Below are 16,163 nucleotides of genomic sequence, written 5' to 3'. Positions count from 1 at the left end.
TCTAGCATTCCAGGGGTGGTGATAAAAAGAACCCTAGGAGATTTTCTATTTGGGTGGCAGAAACAGGAACTCTTGGGTGCGGAAGGAAGAGTGGGAAGGAGAGAGGAAGGAAAGGAGGAAGGAGGGAAGAAGAAAAGGAAAAAGGGAGGAAAGGAAGAAGTGAAGAAAAAAGTCTCTAGTAGATTCTGTGTGGAGAATTCAGGGTGGCCTAAACAGACCTTGGAGAATGTTCCAGTGGCAATAAATGTACATGGATCAGTGTGTACCACTTGAAATTCATATAATACAATCTCCTCATTTTACAAATACAGAAACTGAAAACCATGAGAGCAAAGTGGCAGAGTCCTCTTTAGAACCCAGACCTGATCTACTGTTAGCTCCTCCCCAATGAATTTCCTTCCTCATTCAGCTCCCCTTGCCAGAGAAGGTAAAGGTGATCATACAGCTGAAGCTTTCCCTTATGGGAGGAAGTACTCTCCTGGGTCTCTAGCATATTAAAAGCATGATCAGCCTATGTGGAGAAAGCAAAGGTCCTTCTGGCCTTTTTTTCTTTTTCAAATGGGCCTCTTGCTGTTAGAGACATTTCTCCCCCCATCCGCTTAGCGGGAACAAAACCTTCCTCACCTCCTGTTTATATGAGAATGGGACTAGCAACAAACAAGAGAATTCAATTTCCCACACTGTAAATATTTGTCCAGTAGAACTGAAAGTATGGAAGGGGATGTGGACTCTAAAAAATAACTCTCTCCTTCCTCCTCCCCAGTGAATGAACCTTTGTTTTCTGTGGCAAGAAAGCTTTTGGAGTTGAGCCCTGTTCATACCTTCTGCTTTCAATGTCTGGCACCATTTTTCTGCCTAACTGAATTTCATTTTCTTGGATTTTCACTGGGAACTGGTTAGAGGCACTGCAATATAAGTAGAAAAAGCAATCGATTTGGGTCTGAAGACCTAGTTTGGATCTTGTTTGTTATTTACTAGCTGTACTAGCTAAGGTGAGTCTCAGCTTCTGTGATCCTTGGTTGTCTCATCTGTAAAATGGAGATGTCAATCTTCATCAAAGCCAATGTTGAGTTAAGTTAGCCATGTTAATAGTTATTAAGTAGGAGATGTGGCACTCAGCCTGGGCTGAGTCAAACTCATGTCACCTTGCCATGCTGATTATCTGCTTTAGCTTACATTTACATAATACTTCTGTAGTATGAGAAACATCGAGGCAAAAGTAAGCCAGTGGTTGCTGCTATTGTGCTCTCTCCCTTTCTTTCTTTCTCTTTCCCTTTCTCCCTATGGCATTAGGGAGGCAACATTCCCAAATGAGGATCACACTAAATCAAAAGGACAATTAACAGGTTCGGAGAAAGAGAAAATGGAGGAGAGGAGACTAAGGAAGATGGATGGTGGTATGAATGGGTGGAAAGGTTAACCATAACACCATTCAGAGGTCTTGGTATAAACTGAAGGATATGATCAGATAAACAAATCCAGAAAATGGGGCAGGATTGAAAAGCTATTGGATCATCAGTTCAGATTTGGGGGAGGGATAGCTCTGAATAGTTCAGATAATGCTATGGATAAAGCAGCATAAAGTGGTCTTTCAAGGTGGACTTCCCTCCCTTCTCCCACACTCTCCCAAGTGAACAAATGCTTTTTGGACTGCAATAGTCTTGGACACTTCTTTGGAGAAGCAGGATGATTAACAAGGGGAGCCAGTTGTCTAGGTTGGCTTATATAACATAAAAGATTCTTAAGGTAACTGTCTGACTTAATACCTAGTGTGCCCAGGAATCTTCAATATTGTGCTTATAGAAAAGGTACTAGAAAATATAAAAGAGCAGAGGGCAGAGGACTTTCCATTTTGGGGCTGTGTGGTAGAGAAGAATAATTCTTGCTAATGACATAAGGAACCCAAAGAATTGAGGAACTGCTCAGAAAGAAGGCAGGGTAAAGAGGGAAGCTGAGGAAAAATCCTATCAGGAGTCAATGCGAATGATATGCAGAACTATATCAAAATTTGGAGTTTTTATTTCATAAGGCTTAAAACTCTAGTTTTTGACTTTTTCCAGGTGTTTTATTCCTTATTGGTTTTTCATGAAGTTGCTAGAAGTGAGAAATTCTTAGGAAACTTGTTTTCTTTCAGGGATACTGGGGAGAAGGAAAGAGGCCAGAGACTTGGGAGTCAGTCAGTTAACTTGCATTTATTTATTAAGAGCATTTTAAGTATCAGGCACTGTGCTAAGAGAGGCAAAAAAAAGAGACAGTCTCTGCTTTCAAAGAGCTCATGGTCTAATGAGAAAGAAAACATACAAATTATATTTAAAATATATATGCATGTATATACTATACATATATATGCATGTGTATATAGTATAATATAAAAAAAGGTACTAAGATTAAGGAGGACTGGGAGAAAATTCTTGCAGGACATGGAGCTTTAGCTGAGATGTGAAAGAAGCCAGAGAAGTTAATAGGTCGGGGTTAATTTACAAAAAGAAATATTTATCTGGAGGTCAAGTCAGGGAAGTAATTACGCCATGCTTGCAACCCAAGAATAAGTATTTTGGAGGAAGGATAAATAATAATAATAACAACTAGTTTTTACACAGTGTTTTAATATTTGCATAATGCTTTACACATATTATCTCATTTAATAATAACAACAATAATTACATTTATATAATTCTTATTATATATCAGAGATTACTAAATTGGTGCTGTGGATAGAGCACTGGGACTATAAGTCAAGAAAACCTGAGTATAATTCGGGCCTGAAACATTTACTAGCTGGGCAAATCCTTAATCCTCTTTGCCTCAGTTTTCTTTTTTGTAGAGTGAGCTGGAGAAAGAAATGGCAAGCCACTCTAATAGTTTTGTTAAGAAAACCCCAAAATGGGGTCATGAAGAGTCAGACATGACTGAATGACCGCACTCTGCTAAACACTTAACCATTATTATATTATTTGACTCTCACAACAACCCTGAGAAGGAGATGCCATTATCTCCATTTTACAAATAAAGGCAAACAGAGGTCATGATTTACTCAGGGTCACATTGTCTGATATGGCTGGGGATTTTAAATCTAGGCTATCATCTTTGATAAAAAACCCTGACCCTGGCAACTTCTTCACTGGCAGTGAAATGCCATTTGGCTAATTGCATGATAAAGACCTTTGTGGACCTGTGCTCTCTAATCAGCACAGCAGAGACAGGAGTACTCCAGGAGATACTCCAGGCAATGAGATGGAAAGTGGTTGAAGGGGAGTAGGATTGAAATGCATCAGACATGACTGCTTCCATTGTCAGTCTTTTCACGAGGATCTTTGGCTCCTGAGATGGGTGAGATAATAATCTTTTATGTGGAAATTTGTGGGATTACCAAAGCTTTGACTGAAAGCTATTACTAAAGTCTAGAGCCTAAAATGGATCTTTAAATGAAATTAATAGATGTTTGTAAAGTAATATCCACTATGCATTTGTCTGTGCAAGAATATCCTTAATGAAAATGTAAAGGGGAGAGTATACTTTTTATTGTTTTTAGTAAAGCTTTTTATTTTCAAAACATATGCATGGCTAATTTTTCAACACTGACCCTTGCAAAACCTTGTATTCCAAAATTTCCTCTCTTCCCCCAACCCCCTCCTCTAGATGGCAAATAATCCAATATATGTTAAACATGTTAAATTGAATATATGTATACATATTTATACAATTATCTTGCTGCATAAGAAAAATCAGATTAAAAAGGAAAAAAACCAAGAAAACAAAATGCAACAAACAACAAAAAGAGTGACAATGCTACGTTGTGATCCAGAGAGAGCATATTTAAAAAAAAAAATCATCAGTGAACAATCATGGTAAGCAGATCACATTTTCACATTCTTCTCATTGAATGAGCTATAAAGAATTCAAATCCTACCATATTTGCTGATTATTAAAAAAAAGTTATTTGACTCTGTAGTGATAATAAGTGCAGTCTTAAAGACTCTTTTTCACCAAGCTGTCTTCCATGTGTTCATTAAAATCATACAAGATCCCTTGACAGATGAAACCACAGTGATGATTGTATTCAATCATCTTCTTGATATTAATGCCAAGTGAGACACACTCACCAAGTTTGTTCGTGTCATAGGCGATGTTCTATGTATGGTCCAAATAGGAGAGAGTTTCTCTGTGGATGGCAAGTCCCTCCAGATGTTCCTGTTTATGGGTAATATTGTACTGCTTATATCATCAAGTTGAAGAGCCCTTCAGGACTTCCTCAGTGAAATTCTCAACCACATGAGAAAGACCTGCTTAGCACAAGAAAATTTAATAGATTATAGAGGGAGCAGTTGGAAAGATGGCATTTTGCATTAGTCTACCCTTCTTGTGAAGGAGTCCAACCAACCAATTGGAACTATGCCCAAAGGGCTGCTAAATGTGCATACCCTTTGATCCAGTAATACCACTACTAGGTCTGTATTCCAATCTGATCTAAGTAAAAGGACCTTTGTGCACAAAAATAATTCTAGCAGCTCTCTGTGGTGGCAAGGAATTGGAACTTGAGGGGATGCTCATCAATTGGGGAATGGCTGAACAAGTTGTGATTTATGATTGTGATAGAGTACTGTGGTGGTTTCAGTAAAAACATGGAAAGACCTAAATGAATTGATGCAATATGAAATGAGAAGAACCTGGAGATCATTGTGCACAGTAAAAACAATATTGTAATGATATTTAACCGTGAATCTTGGCTCTTAAACCATTCCAAAGGATTTATGGTAAAAAAAAAAAAATGCCTTTATCCTCCAGAGAGAGAACTATGAACTCTATCTGCAAATTGAAGTATAGTTTTCTTACTTGGTTTTTTGCTTCTTTTGTGATATGGTTAATGTGACAATGATTTCCATGATTACACATGTATAATTAATTTGATATCATTTTTCTTGCTTTCTTCATGAGTGAGTGAAGGGTGAGAAGGAGCAACAGGATTTGGAACTCAAACATTAAAAAGAAAATAATGTTTAAAATATTTTTTAAAAAGAGAGAGAGCTGGTATATCAATACATATTTTTGGACATGTGTTAGCAATGAACAGTGCATTGGGCCTAGAATGAATAGGAAGAAAGCAAGTTAGAGTAAACTTGAGAAATGATGCAATGCTGTGAATAATTTCGTCTCTCATTAAAACAAAGTGAGAATAGCATTTAAATAATTGCTGTACTTATCTCGAGTTTATCTTATAAACAACTCTATGAAGTAGGTGCTGTTATCTCTATTTTACAGGTGAGGAAACCAAGACTGAAATGTTTAATTCTATACCCACATAGCTAGCAAAAGTCCAAGGCAGTATTCTAACTTTTGTTTTCCTGATTCCAAGTCCAGTGCTTTTTATACTATTTAACTGCCTCATTTTTTTTTAAATTAAAGATTTTTATTTACAAGATATATGCATGGGTAATTTTTCAACATTGACCCTTGTAAAACCTTCTGTTCCAACTTTTCCCCTCCTTCCCCTCACCTCCTCCCCAGCTCGCGGGTAGTCCAATACATGTTAAATATGTTAAAATATATGTTAAATCCAATATATGTATACATATTTATACAGTTATCTTGCTGCACAAGAAAAATCAGATCAAGAAGAAAAAAAACTGAGAAAGAAAATAAAATGCAAACAAACAACAACAGAGAGTGAGACTGCTATGTTGTATTTCACACTCTGTTCCCATAGACTACTTATCTCTGGGTATAAATGACTCTCTTCATTACTGAACCATTGGAACTGGTTTGAATCTTCTCCTTGTTGAAGAGAGCCACATCCATCAGAACTGATCATTGTCTTATTGCGTTGTACAATGATTTTCTGGTTCTGCTCATCTCACTTAGCATCAGTTCATGTAAGTCTCTCCAGGCCTTTCTGAAATCATCCTGCTTGAAATCATTTCTTACAGAACAATAATATTCCATAACATTCATATATCACAATTTACCCAGCCATTCTCCAATTGATGGGCATCCACTCAGTTTCCAGTTTCTTGCCACTGCAAACAGGGCTGCCACAAACATTTTGGCACCTGCATGTGCCTTTTCCTCCTTTAAGATCTCTTTGGATATAAGCCCAGTAGTAACACTGCTGCGTCAAAGGGTATGTACAGTTTGATAACTTTTTGAGCATAGTTCCAAACTGCTCTCCAGAATGGCTGGATGCAGTCACAATTCCACCAACAATGCATCAGTGTCCCAATTTTCCCACATCCCCTCCAACATTTGACATTATCTTTTCTGTCATCTTAGCCAATCTGACAGGTGTGTAGTGGTATCTCAGAGTTGTCTTAATTTGCATTTCTCTGATCAATAGTGACTTGGAATACCCTTTCATATGACTAGAAATAGTTTAAATTTCTTCATCTGAAAATTGTTCATATCCTTTGACCATTTATCAATTGGAGAATGTAACTGCCTCATTTTTAAAACACAAATATTCTCTAGGTGGTTTTCCCTAGTTGGAGTCTTAGAATACCATGAACTATGAAGAAATTTGTGGATGACCTAAAGGGATACCTAATACACACAATGTCTCTAATAAGGTCACAATGAACATTTGCTGGCTCTGAGTGTCTTAAAGGACCTTATCAAAGACAAATGACCAAAAAAGGAGGTGGGCCAATTGTGTGTTAAGAATAAGGAAAAATAAGGAGCATGTTCTGAAGTCTACAAATCAGTAAAAGAAAGTCTTCTAATACATTGGATAGATCCCTCATAGAGGATTTGAGGAAGGATATGGGCCTGAGAAACTGAGCTGTGTCTTTCACCAGTAGAGAGATGAGACTACAAGGTTATGTGAAAGAATAGATAGTAACACAGTAGTGACAGAAAACTTCAGTGTCCCTCTTTTGCTTTTGAAAAAATCTAACTGAAAGATAAACAAAAGGAAAACTATGGAGCTGACCTATTGTGGCAGAAACTAGAGCTAAAGTGGTATCTTCTAAAGGGAATTGCAAAATAACATATATATTTTTAAACACAATCTGGAACTTTTACAAAAAATGTCCTATATACAATTAAAAATTATATTGGCCACAGAGTTATTAAAAACAAATACTAAAAGATAGAAATAATTAATATATTTTGTCTATCACAATAAAAGTGGTCATTAGTTCAGGTACAAACAAAAGACAGAGTCCCAAATGAAGATATAATAAGAAATCCTTATAACAAATCATAACAATTAATAATTATGTGAAAAAAATGATAATGATGAAACATATACCAAAATTTCTGGGATACAGTTAATGCAATCCTAGGGGAAAAATTGGATGCCCACAAACATAATTAACAAAATATCAAAAGGAAGGATTAGTAAATTGAATTTTAATTTTTAAAAATGAGAAAGTCAACAAATAAATTTTAAAAATTTAATAAAATAAACACAAAATAAAATAAAATAAACACAAAACCCCAGATAAATTAGAAGAAGAATAAATAAACTAGAAACAAAAAAGGCTGGTCAATGAAATGATGAATAAACCAAAGCCTACTTGTAATGCTTATTCCCTATGTTACCTTAGGTAAGTCATATCTCTTTACTTTGCTGAATCTGTTTTCTCTTTTGTTCTAAGGTATGGCTTCTAAGATCCTTTCAATTCTAGATTTATGTTGCTAAGAAATTTCAATTTTACTCTTTTCACTATTTCTCAGAGACTTGTTTCTGCCTCACACATTGTTTTATCACAATATTCCAAGATGAAATAGAAGGTAAATATTTTTGTACAAAAGTGTGAGTTTTGGCTAAGGACCATGGAGCTTGTATAGCTTAAGTACCAAAACAACCTAACATCTAAACTAACCTATCTCTGGTAATAATATTAGTTGAAATTGATGTAGTTTTATAAGATACTTTTCTTGAAACTATATTGTGAAATGGGTAATGCAAATATAATTATTCCCATTTTACAGATAAAGATCTTACAGCCTATAAGCTTTCTGCTTTCATGGGGAGCTCAAAGACTGGGGGATCCTAAAATTTTGTTCAGATATACATCTTCAGAAATGAGTGTGTCTGTTTTACTTGACTATATTTATTTGTTATAAGGGAAAGATTTTAGAAGGATGGGGAAGTAGTAATAATTATAGTGGAGAATGGAGGAAGGATAATAGAAACAGAAAGAATGGCAATGTGACATTTAAAAATATACAGAAGAAATTTGAGAAAGTTCAGAAGGGGCCACAGAAAAGCAGAGCAACATTAGTCTTACTATATTAGATTTAATATATACTTAAAAAATAAACTATGTCTGATAGAGATTCACAGTTTCCTTTACAGTCTTTTTGCTGTTCTTTATATGTGGAAACAGTAATGTTGATGCTTCTCAGTTTCATAATAAAAAAAAAAGAGCTAATCTTGTCACAATTAAATATTCAGTTACTAGCCTGTTAGATTTTAATAAGGACATCTGGAAACTGGAAGAATATCACACTCTCTTTATTCAACTTCTTTGCTATCAAACATATGGTTTGTTTTCAAAATTCTAAGTTTATTTTTGAAGCAAACTTTGATTTTTTTCATGGTATTTGCTTTAGAAAGGCAATTTTTATTGCCTTTATATAAATAACAAAGAAAAAATTAAAAATATTTGAGGATATTTTTAGATTTGGAAAATTTATAGTAGGACATAAAGCGATTGCTGTGTTCTTAGGTCATTTTCAAGCAAACTCTGCTTACTTGCCAAGGGATTCTTACAGGGACTTCTGAGACTCAAGAGTAGGAGTCAGTAATAGTAGACTATTAAGCACTTACTTTTTTGCAAGGCATCTTCCTGGGTACTGAAAACACAAGTTCAAAGAATGAAAACTCCCTACTCACAATGAGCATACCTTCTAATATAAAACACAAGGGCATAAAATATATGTGTAACTTATACACATGTGTATATGTATTGTATGTATATATGGACAGACACTTAACTATATAAGTGTGTGCTTATATACATATATATGTGAGTATATACACACACGCTAAGTATAAGGTAGTTTTCGAAGGAGAGCATCGGGGGCTTGCTGGTAAATACTTACCAACTGGCCAGAGGCACACATTAATCTGCAGTGCTGACATTTTCTCCATCACTTCCTTAAGAATAAATATTCACCACTTCTCCAGCAGAGGCTTGGGGGCAGTCTTACTGAGTGAATGGGGTTTGTAGCATCCCAAAGAGCCTGGGGAGGAGCTGTATGGAGCCATGGATCATCTTTCCTGGCTGATACTTGGGCTCAGCATTGGGTTTGGGGAGAAGTTTGTTGAGCTTTCTGGTTTGTTTAATGACATAAATCATTGTTGTCTTTTTAAAAAAATGAAATAAAACATCAGAGCATGTACACAAAAATTTTTTAAAAAGAAAACATTCAACGAAACAATAATTCAAACACGGGGGATTTCTGATTAGTAAATGTTCACACTGAAAAGTGAACAATTAGTCACAGGTAAAGAGAGCTGGTTCATAAGACCTTTGGAAGGCACTTAGTCAAGAAGCTTTTACTAAGTGTCTCATGTCCCAGGCACTAGGCTAAGCCCTGAGGATACAAAGAAAGGTAAAAGAGGGGCGAGAGTGAGTCAGGGCAAATCAGAAAAAACTTTTCACCGAAGATGGTGCCTGAGCTGCATCTTAAAGAAAGACAAAGAATGACTGAATTAAAGGTGAGAAGGGCTGAGGAGGAGGAAGGAGGAGGGTAGGAAGTTTGTGCAAAACCATAGAAATTGAGAAATGGAGTATTTTATAGAAGGAGCCTTAAGCAGGCCAGTTGGACAGGACCATAAAATGTATGAAGGATATGATATTTAATAAAGCTGAAAAGGTAAGTTGGAATCAGATTATAAAGATATTTCACTGCTGAATATTTGATCCTATGGGAAGCCACTGGAATTAATTGAAGAGGGGAATGATATGGTCAGACCTATATTTTAGAACTATCAAATTCCCTGTGTGCTGAAGTTTTATATAGTTGGGAAAATAATCCTTAAATATTCTGCTCTGGTTAGACAACACCTAGAGTATTATGTTCAGTTTTAGCATTTTATTTTATGAAGGACATTGATAATCTGGACATTGTCCAGAGAAAGACAATCAAATATTTAAGAGTGTTGCTAGAGATCATGCCTTATGAAAATATGTTGAAGAAAGAATGTTTAGCCTTAAGAAGAGGAGAGTTAAGGGAGAGAAGAATGAAACAAGATGATAGCCACAGTAAGAGCTTAATAAATGCTCCCTGGAGTGAAATGAACTGTATGACTTTGAGCCAGGTATCTTGTCTTTTAGCTTCAACTTATTTCCTTTTTTGAAATGAGAGAAGGGGCAGGTGCTTTAGAGGATATCTGGAGTGTTTTGTAAATCTTAAGACGATATAAATGTGATTTATTTTCACTTCGGTGGAGCCATGATCTCACTCATGTAGGGTTTTTTCTTAAGTGAATGTCTGACCCTGTGATGCTTTGACTCCCACCACCCTTTCCTCTACTCCTAGTGTAGCTCTCCAGGATCAACCATAAGATCCTGGTCTTATAGATCTTATAAGATCCATATCTTATATTGGATAAGTTATTATCCATTATAATGGCCCCTTCCTACCTTTCCAGTCTTCTTATACCTCTCTTTTGTGCTTTAATGACCCTGGTCTTCTTGCATTTCCTCAAACACAACATTCTGCCGCCCATGTCTGTAATGCTTTGCCCCATCACCTCCACCTTTTAGGTTTCCTTTACTTCCTTCAAGACTTAGTTCAAAACACCTTCTGCAGGGGACTTTTACCCATCCCTTCATCAAGGGAGGAACTCAATGAGTTCCCTTTTCATATTCCCTTCCAGCCACTTTATAGGTATCTTACATACTCTGGCTAATTACATGTTGTTTTCTCCTATTGGAATATATACTCTAGAAGGCCAGAACCTGTTTTTTAGTTTTTAGTTTTTTTGGTTTTTTTGTTTTTTTTTTGCTTTTCTTTGTATCTCTAGAGTTGAACACAGTGCCTAAAGCTTCACAAATGCTTGTTGACTGACTGACCATTTCCTCGATAGAAGCATGTTGCAACAATCTATGCCTTCTTCTCCAAGCAACTGGTCCATGCGCTCACATAAATATTCCATTATTCAAGATGCCAGTGACTTTATTTTAGCTACAAACATATTTCATAGGTACAAACAATGTGCCTGGCTTACCTCCTTCTCTGATCAGATTTTTCCTGGATGGTATCTTTTATTCTTCCTCTTGTGCCATAAGTCATCACTAGTCATATCCAACTGTTTCTTCCTATGAATTTTTTCTATTGTCCTTTGAGTCATCCAGAGAATTATTATTATTATTGTTGTTGTTACCTAAGACCCTGTGTGCTCAAAAGTGCTATGATTCTGTGCTTCAGTTTTCTGGTTGTGAAATGGAAGGGTAAAATGCCAGGAATTATTAAAAAATGCTTTGCAAGCAATTTTATAGTACAACAGAAAAGTGTGGAATGTTTGCCTAAATACAAATTAAGAAAGTCACACTCAAAAGTTGTTCCCGGCTAAGGATACCGGACATCTGGAATGAGTTTTTTTGATGGGGGATATTTTAGGGGAATAGAATAGAAGGAGTAGAGATAGAACATACTGTGACTATTGCAAAAAGATAACTAGATTAATATCTGAGGAGAATAAATTTTCAGGAAATTAACCCTGGATGGGGGAGGCTGGGACCTCTGTTACACTTTGGAGGATTCAGGAAATGCTGTCCAAACATAATTTTCCTAGTGATCTAGTGAAGATGCTTTGGGGTGAAAGTATTGTTTATGGAATCTAACTGTCAAAATGTGAGTCCCAACAAACATGTTGACAAGGCCAACACATTAATGGCTACTAACAGATAATAAGATTGTACTTATCAGTTCCCTAAGTGAAAGCAAAGGAGTTATGATCATAACTTCAGAGTTGGAAGCGGCCTCAAAGATCAAGGTGGAGATAGCAAAAAGTTAGGGTTACCTGGGAAAGAAGAGCAGATGTTTTTAGGGAGGGAGGAGTGGGCTGGGAAGTGGGAATTACTGGGAAGAGGAAACAGAAACAGAAGGAAAGGATAACTAAAAGGAGGAAGAGGATGCCCAATTCAATAAACTTCATTTAAGTGTCTTCTGCGTACATGTTGTATCCTTTCTAAGATCAACATCAATTATAAATAATTGGGAAGAGGATCTTTGCCCTCAGGAAGCTTTCTTTCTATTGTGGGGAGGAACATGTGCAGATGAGTAAATAAAAAGTCAACAAGATAATTTCAAGTAAGAAAGAAGGTTGAAGGTAAGGTGATGTATTAGGAAGGACTTCTTGTAGGAGGGGGTACCTGAACGGTGCTTAGAAGGAAGATTGGGATACTGTGAGTGTGATCAATTCAATTCAGCATGCCATTTATTAAATGCCTACTATATACAATGTGTTGTTCTAGGAAATGGGGACAGAAGGACAAGACCAAAAGGTGCTTTAATGAACTTCCATTCTGCTCAAGGGAAATTCAGTATTTAAAAGACTTAGTGAATTCTTGGGAGTATTTGGTGATTAAATATTTTCTCAATTGACTGCAGCTAATAACATAACTACTTTCATGAAAGTCTGTGTATTTTTTAAAGGTGTTCCCCTACTAAAAATAATAACTAATAATAATATAATAATTCAGGGTTTGCAAAGTACTTTATGTATTATTTGAGTTCTTTTTCACAGACGAGCCTGTGATTGTTACCTCCATTTTATAGATCTGGAAACTGAGGGTGAGAGCAGGTCACTGCCTTGCCCAGAGTCACACAGATATTCGGTGACTAAGGCAGGATTGAGATTTAGGTGTGTCCAAATTCACATAGTCTATTCACTAACAATATTTGGATGCCTCATGAGAAGCATGGAGACTGAGAGTAAGGTGAAAAGAATGCTGAACTTGGGAGGCAAGTTTTCTGGGCTGCAGCCTTGGACAAATCAGATAATTGTCCCGGGCCTCGGTTTCCTCCTCGTGAGCGTACAAGTAGGCTAACAGCCGCTGTCTCTTCTCTCGGCAGTCTCTCGGACCCAGAGCTCCCCCGATGACCTGAAAGCCCTCACCTGGAATGTGAACCGCCTGAATGAGAGTTTCCGGGACTTGCAGCTAAGGCTCCTGCAGCTCCCACTCCGGGGGGACATGATGGAGCACATCTGGAAGCTTCAGGACTTGTTCCAGAACCACTCCGATTCCCTGCGCCTGCTGATGAGCTCCCTGCAGAGGCTGGAGGGCAACGTGTGGAGCCTGGAGATGCAGGCCGGCCAGGCGGAGCAGACCGTCTCCCTCCTGCGGGACAGTAGCAGCCAGCAGCACGAGGCCGCCCAGATGCAGCTCTACCAGCTGCAGGTGGAGCACAACAGCAGCCAGCTGCTGCTGCAGCATCACGCGCGGCTCCTGTCCGAGCTGGCCGCCAGGGCCAGCAGCCTGGGAGAGGAGCTGGCCGAAATGACCGGGGCGCTGGGCGGCATCAACCAGAGCCTCTCCTACGACGTGAGCATCCACCACACGCAGCTCCGGGACCTGCAGGTGCTGGTGAGCAACGCCAGCGAGGACTCCCGGCGCATGCGCAGGGTGCACATGGGCATGGAGCTGCAGCTCCGCCAGGAGCTGGCCATTCTCAACAATGTCACGGAGGAGCTGAGACTCAAGGACTGGGAGCATTCGGTGGCTCTGAGGAACCTCACCCTTCTGAAAGGTACGCGCCAGCAGGGGGCTCCGCCGTTCGCGGGCTGGGCGCCGTGCCTAGTTACCGCTCGGTGCCAGGCTCCAAACTGCCGGGGGTCAGTAGCTTTCGCGGCCCCCCGTGCTGCTCTCTTCCAAACAGCATTTACCTTTCTCCATTCAATCTTCAGAACGACCCTGTGGGAGAGATCACGTGGGAATTATTCTTCTCTTACAGATGAGGAAACTGAGGTTGAAACTGATTTATTGCCCTCAATTACTGCATTGAGCTCAATGGCCCAGTGTTCGCTCACAAGTAAATAGGAGTTAAGTGACTTGCCTGGACTCCCCCAGCTAGTGTCCGAGGAGATAATTAAATTCAGATCTTGCTGATCTGTTCCCTGCATTACCTATTGCCCTTCCCGACCACTAGCCTCTCCTCCAATCCATTGTGTACACTTTCATTGTGCCATCACCCTGCACTTAAACCTTCAGCAAAGCCCCACCATTGCCTGGGCCAGCGGGCTCCAAACCTTTGTGTTCCTGCACAAGCATTTTTGAACATGTACCCCCAATATGTATAGACTTACTTATTTTAATGTCATATACACACGCCATTATGCGCATCATAAAACATGTGCAAGAACAGAAATGAAATAGGATGAGTTAAAGATAGCTTAAGTTTGGTCTTTGACTCAGGAGTAAGCCCCCAGAGCTTACTAAGTGACAAGTGCTTTAAGAAGTTCATTTTTGTTAGGAAGTTCTTTTGAGGACTGAGTGGAGGCTGGAGCGACTTGGGGAGACTTGAGGAAAGACGACCCAAAAAAGTCTGTTGCAATTTCTAGATGAAAGGCGATGAGGGCCTGAGCTAAGATAGGGGCGCATGAGTAGAGAGAAGACAGACAGGAGAGGCACTGAAATTAGAACAAGTTTGGGCAAAGGATTGAATATCGAGGTGGTAGAGAGTGAAGAATGGAACATGGAGTGACACGAAGCCTGCATGATCTGGTGCTCTTGACAGAAATAGGGAAGTTTTGAAGAAGGTCACTTTGGGAGGAACTACTAGGTAATGAGAGCTGCAAATGTTTGCATGCTGTTGATGCTCGATTATCCTCTGCCCCAGCCCAAGTGAAAAGATGGAAGCAGCTCTCTTCCTCACCAGTTACTGCTGTAGAGAGCAAAGCTTGCCTTTCTGAGGGGGCCTTAAGGAGATTTGGGAGTGGAGAGTGGCTATATTTGGGCTGGGACATTGGAGTTTCCCAGATTTAGAAGGTGACAGATATTGAGAGCTGGAAGAGGAACTGAGCATCAAAATATCAGTCAAACAACATTTATTAAGCACCTACTATATGCCAGCTATGTACTAAACCTAGAGAAACAAAAGTAGCCTTGGGCAGGCAGAGGGACCAGCTGGCTATTGTGAAAGTCCAGGCCTGAGATGGTGAATGTAGTAGGTTAGGGGTTTAGAGGGGTAAGGATAGATGGGGTGGGGTTGGAGATAAATTCCAGGACTGATTATCAGTTTCTACAAACTCTCTGGGGTCAGTCTATACCTTGATTCTCATTCGCTACCCCCAGGACCCATCCCTTATTTTAGAGACCATTGGCCTTACTGGTAAACTTTTTTTTCCCAGAGGAAAAGTTTATTTTGCCATTGTAGTTTAGAAAGTATCATGCAAGTTTATATCCTTGAAATTTGACCGGTTACCTAAGAATTTGTGACTTACACAGCCAATGTGACAAATGTGGAACTTGAAAACAATCCCTCCTCATTCTGAGGTTAACTCTCTAGTGGTAATCCCATACTGTCTCTCACATTATCAACTTTAATTCCTTGAAGATAATTATGACCTCATCACTATCATCTTTTATTTTCTTAGCTAAACATTTACTGGTAAACTTTAGACCTGTTACTCTGGCACTCAAAGCTCTTCACAAGCTAGCCTTATCTCCTCAGTGATCCCTAATACGAGTTTTTAGACTGAAGTCCCAGTTCTGGTCATTGCGACTAGTGTGTCCTTAACACAAGTCCTTTCACCCTCTTTACGTCTCTCAGCTCCTTTATCTGTGAAATGAAGTGACTCTGGTCACCACTGCCCAGAGCTGCTTCACTGCCCATGTCTAGGATGCTTAATAAATGATTGATTGATTGAAAGGGATTGCATTCTCAGGATTTCGGTTTCTTAATCCATAAAATAAGAGTTTTCAGATTAATGAACTCTAAGGTATTTTCCAGACAGCTTGTGGAGCAATGGATAGACCTTGGAATCAGGAAAACTTGTCTTCCTGGGTTCAAATCTGGCCTCAGACACTTTATAGCTATGTGATCCTGGGTGAGTCACTAAACCCTGTTTACAGTATCTCTGCCAAGAGAACCCCGAATGGGATTATGGAGAGTTGGGAATGCTGGAACAATGATAAGATACTTTCCAGTGCTAAATCTACAAGCCCAAGAATTTTAAGAAGGGATATTCTTATCAGAAGGGGTTAAGC

The 16,163-nt window shown here is 38.7% G+C and overlaps 1 protein-coding gene across 3 annotated transcripts in view; it reads left to right on the top strand.

Annotated features, from left to right (window-relative positions):
* The window catches only part of SCARA5 (scavenger receptor class A member 5), a 120,907-nt gene that overhangs the window by 58,375 nt on the left and 46,369 nt on the right, over positions 1–16,163 (top strand). For all 3 annotated transcript variants that reach the window (XM_051976404.1, XM_051976403.1, XM_051976405.1), the window contains exon 4: positions 13,030–13,704. In XM_051976404.1, coding sequence (XP_051832364.1) covers positions 13,030–13,704 — 675 coding nt within the window. The remainder of the gene's footprint in view (positions 1–13,029; positions 13,705–16,163) is intronic.

The sequence above is a fragment of the Antechinus flavipes genome, chromosome 2 (genome assembly GCF_016432865.1).
Source record: "Antechinus flavipes isolate AdamAnt ecotype Samford, QLD, Australia chromosome 2, AdamAnt_v2, whole genome shotgun sequence".
In the NCBI taxonomy this organism is placed as follows: domain Eukaryota; kingdom Metazoa; phylum Chordata; class Mammalia; order Dasyuromorphia; family Dasyuridae; genus Antechinus; species Antechinus flavipes.
This window is presented reverse-complemented; position numbering and strand designations above follow the sequence as displayed.